At 39.9% G+C, this 9,752-nt stretch overlaps 1 protein-coding gene across 1 annotated transcript in view; it reads right to left on the bottom strand.

The window, feature by feature from the left end:
- LOC112108672 (vesicular inhibitory amino acid transporter-like) overlaps positions 1 to 3,700 on the bottom strand; it is a 35,569-nt gene extending 31,869 nt beyond the window's left edge. Inside the window, exon 1 of the mRNA XM_029911053.1 lies at positions 3,392 to 3,700. Coding sequence (XP_029766913.1) covers positions 3,392 to 3,700 — 309 coding nt within the window. The remainder of the gene's footprint in view (positions 1 to 3,391) is intronic.
- Positions 3,701 to 9,752: the final 6,052 nt, after the last annotated feature.

The following is a 9,752-nucleotide window of genomic DNA, read 5'->3' as shown; positions in this document are numbered from 1 at the left end:
CTCACATCACACATCACCTCCATATTGGTGAACATAACAAAATTCATTCCACACATCAGTGGGAAAAATTAGAGGGAACACTGGTCTGAGGCTGGTGCTTAGAGAGCTACAAGTGACTGCATCTGTGTGTGTCCCTATCGTGTGAATGCTGGTGAAAGTGCAAGCTTGGAGGGCTTTGCAACTTGTCATGGCAACACCGTGTGAGAGGGAGCCCCGACTGGTGGGTCAGAGGGCTCAGTGATACCCCAGTTCCAGGTGGAACCCATCCCAACTATATTTTAAATGTAAAAAGGAGTGAGTTTCACACGATTGAAAGCACTTTGAAACTCTTTAGTAGGACAAATGAGTTTTCTGCAGCCCTGAGCTTTGTGTGTGCTGCTGAGAGTTTTGGGGAAGTCCATCTCAATTGGGTTATAAATTAAAGTAGTGATGGGATACTTTATTTTACATCTTCCTAATAGCTGTTTTCTGGCCGCTTGCACTACTTCAGGACACAGTAGGCTTAGTGGGACTTTTATTTTGACATTCTTTTTCTTTGGCGCACCATGTCATCTCTTCTGAATACACTCCTCTTCCATGTTGTTGGTATGTAAAGACTACTTTGGTACTACCATATTGTTAGAATCTAGACTACTGTGAAAACCAGTGTAAAAGTTTGCTATTTTATTGCTAGCTAGAAGTATAACTTGAATCTCTCTGTCAGAGTATACTTTTCTTCATCCTTTTATCTTATAATTTTGGGTTATGTCTTTTCTTAAAGGTAGTTTTAACTGCACACAGGTTTTCATTTGCATGTACAGTGGAAGAATATTAAACATGTTTCCTTGGAAACTTTAAATGTCTGAAACAATCATTTACATAAACAATGCTGTCATCAAAATTTCACATTCTTCAGTTGAAGGAAAAAACTTAAACATTTCCAATGCAAATAAGTACTATTTAATAAGCAGACAATCTAAAAAAGCCTCCTTTATTGAATTTCATAATGACCAAAAAGTTACTTATCCTTAAAATAATTCCAGATTATAATATAATTTCATTTGTGGATTAATTGTGTGCACTGAAATAACTGCTTAGAGTGTTTTCAAATTCAACTTAAACATTTATCTCTAATTGCCATGCAAAACACTGTTGCCCTTTCCTCTGGGTAAGGCAAAAACAACTGTCATTCCCATTTTAACAGAGCTTGTTTCCACCTGTCAAGAGCATTCTGATTGCTTTAATCAATCTGTTCATAACTCCTGATTTTTCTCTTGTAAGGTTTGCATAGAAATTCCCTCAAATTCTTATATGTTCAGTGATCTGTGCCAACTCAATTTTTTTCTGCCTTAGATATCTATTTTATAGTATTCCCCTAACCAGACATAAAGGGTTTTTTCCATACTTCAGAGAAGTAAAAGAAAACACAAAATGTATTGCACACCTGCTCTGTTGCACTTATCCACATACAATATATCCATTAGAAAACTCCAACCGTATTAGTAAATAAATAATTATTCCCCACTTTGCCACCTTCATGCTCCCCCATAAACAAAACACAGAAAAATGGTAGCTTGCCCCCCTGTTGCTGTTGTGTTCTGTTTTAAAATACTGGACCAAGCAAGACTAAGTAGCAGGGTTCAAAGCTGCAGACACTAAGGGTATATCTATACTGCAACAAAACACCCACAGCTCATCTGGGTCAGCTGACTCGGACTTGCAGAGCTTGGGCTGTGGGGTTATAAAATTGCAATATAGATGTTCAGACTTCTGCTGGAACCTAGATGTGGGACTCTCTTGCCTCGTGGGGTCTCAGAGCTGGGCACCAGCCCAAGCCCAAATGTCTACACTGCAATTTTATTGCCTTACAGCCCGAACAGCCCTCCTACCCCGGCCCGCCATCCACAAGCCTGAGTGAGCTGACCTGGGCTAGCCACCGGTATTTACTGCAGTGTAGCTAGACCCTGAATGAAGCCCTTCTTCCTGAACTGATTAGCTACTTTGTCCTTTTAAAAAAATCTTTTAATAATCTGCCATATGCAAGTAGTATTGCTACCGTATTGCTAAATATCTAGTTCTATACTGGAATCTATAATAATTAATAATATGTATTATAATATTGTATTTAAATAGATCCAGGAGTCTTAAACCACTTTGAGCGACTGGTATTATTACCTACATTTTTCAGATGTGGAAACAATGGCAAAGAGAAGTTAAGTGACTTGCCAAAGGTCACACAACAAGGCATTGATAAAACTGGGTCTAGAAACAAAGTCCCTTGATTTTGAAAGTGAAATGGTTTCATTAAAGTCAATGACAAAACTCCCATTGACTGTGCTGGGGCCAGGATTTCACCCCCAGCCCATTGTGCTGATTGACAGACCATGCTGAGAGTCTGCAAGAACTGACTTGTCACCAAAATGTATTTCCATTGTTGTATTAGGATTGCAAGTCTATGTTCTTAGTTAAAAACATTTAGAATACGCTGTTACTTTGACTTAAATTGTATTGTATTTGTATTCATTTTAAATTAGATATAGCATGGAAACTTCATTGAGACATAGACAATGTTTTGGGGTTTTTCCCCCCAAAAAAGATTGGTGGGTTAGAAGATGAACAAGAAAATGTCCATTAAAGTTATCAAAGTCTCAAACAACAGTGGAAGACCTTTTTTTTTCTTTTCATATTTAGGGTGTCATGAAAATTTGCAAGTGAGCTACTGATTAGTGTATAAACAATGCTAAATGTGAAATATGTCTGTAGACATTTGTTTCTTCCTACTGTATGATGTCGCAAATGAAAAGGAGGTGGGAGAGAAAAAGCAGTTTTTAAAACAATGTTAAGCTAAATTTATGGATATGAAAAAAACACTTTTTCCATCAAGAAAATTATGGAACCAAGTTTAAATTTGATGTCAAATAAAAAGTTATTTTATTATTATTATTATTCTCTTTGGTCCAAATTCATAGTCATCAGTTAAGTTAGACCTGGGATGAAACTACATCGTCTCTGGTTTTGTGAGATATTTACATATTGTATCTCCGATTTATCTCCACCTTCTTTAACTTGGTGATTTTCTCTGAATACAAATGTACACATGGAAAGGCAATTCCAAACCTACAGAAGCAGTTAGCATCTCTTTATTTTCACTTAGTTTAATTATTTTCAGAATCTTTCTCTCTTTTGATAATGTCCCTACTTCCCCCAGGACTCCCTTTTGACCTTTGTTCCCTGTTTTTAAAGTGTGAGTTTCATGTAAAAAAAGTTTAAATATGTCAGTAATAAATTAATCCACCATCTGAGATGAAATCAAAAACGTTCTGAGTGTTGTGATATGATGATATAGTTAAAGCAAAACAAAACAGACTAAGTGTTTAAAATTATGATTAATGTAAATAGGTAAGCATTTTACCTGAATGGCATTGGTAACATTCCATCCAGCTTCCCAAGTGGTGATCAGTTTGATCTGGGCACCTTGCATGTGAGCCTTGGATTGATATCCTGGATCCTGGTGGGAGACATTAAACTCAAGGGTCATGGTAGCATCTTGTTCCTCTTTTTCCTCGCTGTGGGTCTGGTTAAGCTCATCTCTTCTGGCAAAATTCACGTTTTCTTCATCAGCATCTAGGCAACCTTCCCATTTCACCAGCCTGAAAAATAGGGACTGTGTACCCCTAAAGCAATGGGGAAGAGATGAAAGAGTCTGCTTCAGGTAAGCCATCCTGAATATCAGCTATTAAAATAAAATCTTTTCCTGGCTGTCTTTATTTTTTGCAGTAGTTGTGTGTTATTAGTCCCTTTGTTAGATTGGCATTGACACTGTAGCTATGATTTATGAGGTCTGTTGGCCTTCAGTCTTTTATTTGTGTCAGTTTCAAATGCCAAACTAAAGGAACCTCCCCAGGGTCTTCAAGGTGCTGCTAGAGTCAATGAGGTTTAGTAGCCTGCAAGCTGAAATTTACAATTCAAATCCTTTTACTTACGGTAAGTACATAGATCAGTCACTCGTGAAGAAGCTACAAGTGGTTGCAAGAATCTGTTCCTGGAAATTATGCAAGCATGTTTTTCAATACAAGTAAATATTCCTCCAAAAAAAAATTACTGCATTAAAAAGCAGCACTGACTGACTGATAAAAACAAAATGACTAATATAAATATAGAAGTTAATAGAGCAGGCTATTGCTGGGTTAAATTAAGGTTTATTACATTGTCCATGAGCTAAGTAGTCCCATCATATTTAGACCAAATTATATCATTCATGTGTAGAGTTATAACATCACAACAACTTTAAAACGAATAATTTATTCAAAATTAAATAGAGAACAGGGGGGAAAATACATATAAATAACTATCTACTTCTCCAGATGTGAGAATTTTGTGCTCTTATTTAGTGTCTACAGAGGTCAGTAGAACTTTAAAAATGTTTTTAAAACATAAGCTTAAAGTTTAAAAACTTCTAGCATATTTATAACCATTTCTATTTCATAGTATTTTTCTGAGGAGAGAGTAGAATTTTTTTAATGCTGTTTAGCTCTGTCTGTTCATTCCAGAGCTATAAATATACATTAGTCTTTACACTAACTTTACACACCATAAGACCATAAAAAACTATATCTATTTTGTTTCCCTTACTTTCATGGAGAGGCACCTGGGATTTGTGCAAGGAAGGAAAAGAGAGGGAGTGTAGTTGCAGGATTCACTGGTTTTTAGTGTCATCTCTGCCCATTTTCGGCATAGAAAAGCAATCTTCTCCTGTGAGTCTGGTGTTAAGGAAATCTGCCAGTATCCCTTTGTTAAATCCAGAGTGGTGCTATCCTGGGCTTCTCCCAGCCAGTCTAAGTTCGTCCACCCAAGGCATGGGGTAAACATCAAATTCTGAAACTGTTCACCTTTCTGAAGTCTATACAGAAATGTAGTGAGTCATCTGACTTTGGAACCAGCACAATAGGACTTCTCCAGTCACTTTGGGATAGCCCAAGTTCTGACATGACCTTGAGCTCTTTCTTGATAGCCCTCCTCAATTTTGGGGGGAATTGGTTGCAGCTTTCCTGTATTACTGTACTGGGTTTCATATTAATGTGATTGTGGCCCATGGATATCTTCCCAGGGTGGGCTGAGAATATCTTTGTAAAAGTGGCCACCAATTGGAGTGCCTGGTTTTTTTGCTTCTGGTTTAGGTTCTCTCGGAGGGGCACTGAGCTTTCTTTCAGGCAATCTCTAATTTGGGGTCCCAGTTCCTCAGCATATGGCATGATGAAGTGGCTTTCCCTGGCTTCAGCAAATTTACATGGTCAATTTGTCATTCCTTCCCCCCATTCTCCCCTTTTGTCTGATTAAATAGTTTGCAGTTCCTACCTCCTTTACCATCTCATAAGGGCCTTGCCACTTGGCGATCAGCTTTGATTCAGAGATTGGAAGAAGCAATACAACTCTGTTCCTGGACTGGAAGGCACATAGTCATGCCCCTTTATTATAATGTGACTGTTTTTGTACGTGTGTTCCTTCCTCTAGCATACAACCCCGTAGCTTCCTGTCTCTCATGTAACTTTAAGACATATTGTACAAGGTTTTTGGTTCTTGGAGCCTGGCTTTCCCATGTCTCTCACACCAGATCTAGTATACCTCTTGGCGGTTGCCCATATAGCACTTGCAGTGGTGAAAATGCAGTCAAAACTTGTGATACTTCCTTAATGGAGAAGAGTAGAGTCAGGAATAGTTGGTCCCAATGTTATGAGTCTTGGATAATGAATTTCTTGAGCTTTCTCTTTACCATCTGATTAAGTCTTTCCACTAGGCTCTCTGTCTATGGATGGTACACAGATGTGTAGGGGCCCTACCAAATTCACGGCCATGAAAAATGCGTCACGGACCGTGAAATCTGGTCTCCCCCTGTGAAATCTGGTCTTTTGTGTGCTTTTACCCTATACTATACAGATTTCATGGGGGAGACCAGCGTTTCTCATATTGGGGGTCCTGACCCAAAAGGGAATTGCAGAGGGTCACAAGGCTATTTTTGGGAGGTTGTAGTATTGCCACCCTTACTTCTGCGCTGACTTCAGAGCTGGGCGGCCAGAGAGCCGTGGCTGTTGGCCGGACACCCAGTTCTGAAGGCAGTGCCCCAATAGCAGCAGCACAGAAGTAAGGGTGGCAATGCCATACCTTGTCATCCTTACTTCTTCCCTGCTGCCTTCACAGCTGGGTGGCCGGAGAGTGGCAGCTGCTGACTGAGGTCCCAGCTCTGCAGGCAGCAGCGCTGAAGAATGGCAATACCATACCATGCCATCCTTACTTCTGCGCTGCTGCTCGCAGTGGCTCTGCCTTCAGAGCTGGGCTCCCGGCCAGCAGCTGTTGCTCCCCAGCTGCCCAGCTCTGAAGGCGGCGCCGCCGCCACCAGCAGCAGCGCAGAAGTAAGGATACCAGTACTGCAATCCCCCCTACAAGAACCTTGCGACCTCCCCCCACAACTCCTTTTTGGGTCAGGACCCCTACAATTACAACACCATGAAATTTCAGATTTAAATGGCTGAAATCATGAAATTTGTGATTTTTAAAACCCTACGACTGTGAAATTGGTAGGACCCTACAGATGTGTATAATGCTTTGACTTTTAGTAGGCCACAGAACTCTCTTATCAGCCAGATTGTAAAACCTGTTCCCTGGTCCATCAGGTGCTCTTTGGGAATCCTTACCCAGGCAAAGACCTTCAGCAGCTCATTAGTGATAGTCTTGTCATTCGTTGTCTGGAATGATATAACTTCCGGCTATTGGGTGACCAAGTCCATGATAACAAGGATATGCTGGTGTCCAGAGGTACTCTTCTCTAGGGGGCATATAAGAATGATTATTGTTCATGCAAAGAAGATCTCCATCAAGGGAAAGGGTACTAGTAGAGTCCATGGGACTCCTTTGGTGACCACTAGTTGTCATTTGGGGCATGACGCACATAAATTCTCAACTTCTTTAAGGACCCTGGGCAAAAGTATTGGGTCAGGATCCTAGACTTTGTCTTATCCTTCCCAAGGTGTCCTGCACAAAGGATTGTGTGCACTAAATGTAGGAGCTCAAGATGATATAACCAGGGCACAAGTAATTGCATCCATATCTCATGCCTCTGCTTGTCCTGGTGGTCTAGATGTAGTGTTCTGCATTTTCAGTTTTTATTTGTAAAAACATTCTGGGAATTTGTCAGTGTTTATTTTCCAAACATTAAAACCAGGACGAAATCAGGTTAAAACAAGAATTAAAAAATTCGGGGGGGGGGGGGGGGGGGGGGGGAGGAGAGATGGGGACTTTTCGTAATATACACATTTTACTACAGTATAATTGAAACCTTTTTTTAATGTACAAAGGTATTTTTTCTCTCTGAGCTAGTAGTATTTCCAGAAATCCTGGTTTGTATATGCTTGCATAATTTTCTTCAAAGTATCCTCACTCATATAGAGCCTCTTGCTGTCTTGGAGGTAGTCCAACTTTGAAAATAAGTGCTCCTCATCAATAGATCTAGGGGGTACACCCAAAGCTCACCTTGCCAATTTGCTGGAGATGGGAAGTGTGTTTTGATGACTGGTCCAAAAAGCCAGCACATCTAGCTTCATATTATCAGGGTTAGGCATGTTCAGATTTGAGATTTCATCTTTAGTGGCAAATAGTTGAAACATTCTGGAATAACAGTCATAATAATAATAATAGTCTGCTGCAAAATTCACCTTGAGAAAGGGGTGCAACACCTGGATGACAGTCCAAAAATAATCTTTGGCACCAAACATTTTGGGGATCAGTTAATGGGCTACAGTCATCTCCCATTTCTTGTGAGCATTGGTTTTGAATGCTTTTTTGGTTTTCTTGTGTTCTCGGGTCATAAGGATTTGCAAAAACAGCTGTGTTTTCTCACAGTATGTTTCTCTTGAAGCTGTTGTGCTCATTTCAGCTGAGATTTTGGTTGTCAGGATCCGGAAAACATCTGAATTGGCAAACATTTTGGCAGTAATCAGAGAAAACGCCAATGTTTTCTGTGTGTCACATGGTGATTCCAAGTTTTCAACAATGAATGTTACCTTGGTGCACAGAATCTGGTGGTCATTTTGGTTATTTGCAAGTCTCTTCAGAGTTTCTGCTTTAGAACCAACAAACTCAGGATGCTCCAGGAGACATATTAGCACAGTCCATGCATTATTTACAAGACAGGCAGTGAAGTACAAGCTCATTCACCTATGTGGTACACCAGAAGTAGTCGGCAGTCGGCTTTGCACTCATCTCACACTGTGTAAAACAAAGCCTTAAACTTGCTTGCATGCTTGAAAATGGCTCCAAATCCAATGATGCAAGATTTCACGTCTTTCATTTCTTCTGTACCAGTAGCTACTGACAGTGCAACACTAATTAGGTGAGCAGGGCAGGTAGTACAAAGCAGCTCCAGTTTCTGATTGAGTTTAATCTCCTGTGCAAATTTAGCCATGTAGGAAGCAGAATCTGTTAGTTGTAGCCAGATTTTCCCAAGTTAGTTGGTACATATCAAACATGTAAGTTATTGCTGCATTGACAAAATGGCTATCAGCAGAGAGGATGAATGTCACATCAGCACAAAACAAGTTTTATTTTGGGTTTATTCACTTTGAAATCAAAACAAAAGGCCAAGAATTGGACAATCCAAAACATCAGGAGACTCGTCAAAAATCAGACTAGATACCACATTTCCATCAGTTTGTTCCATCAGTCTAGATACTAAAATATCATCATTTTATTTCAGATACTTACGCGTGAGCTTCTCTGCATTTGGAAGGGTTTTTGCTGCTGCACAGTATTATCTCACAAAGTCACCAATAGGCCCCTCTACAATTAACAGCGATTGTCTGGCAAAACAAAGAGCATGCACAAATTCATTGACACAATCATGCTGTGTCTTCTCTCTTTCATTAAAGCCACGGTGACTGTTTATCCCAAAGTTCACTTTCTTCTTTAAGCTTCCTTTTGACATGCTCCTTTATTCTGTCAGCACGAGCACTGACCTCAATGCTGCAGTACTTGCAGCACAATGCATCCTTTTCACTCCAGTCTACTTTTCTTGAAATTTTCTAAGCACTGATTTTCTTGTTGGTATTCAGGCATAGATTTGCATTTTCACCCCATCTTTACCTTTTTACCTTATCTTTATCTGCAGAGGATTGATTGTTTAAATTCAGCACCACACTAAATGGACTCAAAGAAATAGGTGGGCAGCATCTCCTTGTGAGCCAATCATAGTGTGATATTAACATTGTTTGATTTTTTCCAACCTCCACCGTGTGTGTTCTATGTTTTACACTGTAGAACTGCTTCAATCTCAGAGCTCCAGGACATAACAATCGCATAAAGCATTAGTGTTTTTTTTTTAAAAAGTACCCCAAAAAATATTGAGTGGATTGATAAACTGGTGTAAAGCAGTAAAAACCAAACTCCTTTAATAAAAAACCTCATAATTTATCTGTGAAAATTGGTGAAAACTGAAAATGCAAAACACTATCTACATGATATAACAAGTCTGTCTTAATGACAAAAATGAGGGTATGGCCATGCCCTCAGGAGGTCCACTTCCCCATCATCTATCACTGCTACTTGTTCAATGACCCGGCTCAAAGTATCATAATTTCTTTGCTCCATGCAGAAATCCAAGAAGCCTGTTAGCCTCTCTGGGTCCAGTTGCAGAGGGGCGGTCTAATTTTGGCCTATGGAATGCTGTTCTGCGGCATCTTTTGGACAGGGCCGGCTCCAGCATTTCTGCCGCCCCAAGCAAAAAA

This window comes from Terrapene carolina, unplaced genomic scaffold (assembly GCF_002925995.2).
Source record: "Terrapene carolina triunguis isolate 2854851 unplaced genomic scaffold, T_m_triunguis-2.0 Scaffold85, whole genome shotgun sequence".
Classification (NCBI taxonomy): domain Eukaryota; kingdom Metazoa; phylum Chordata; order Testudines; family Emydidae; genus Terrapene; species Terrapene triunguis.
This window is presented reverse-complemented; position numbering and strand designations above follow the sequence as displayed.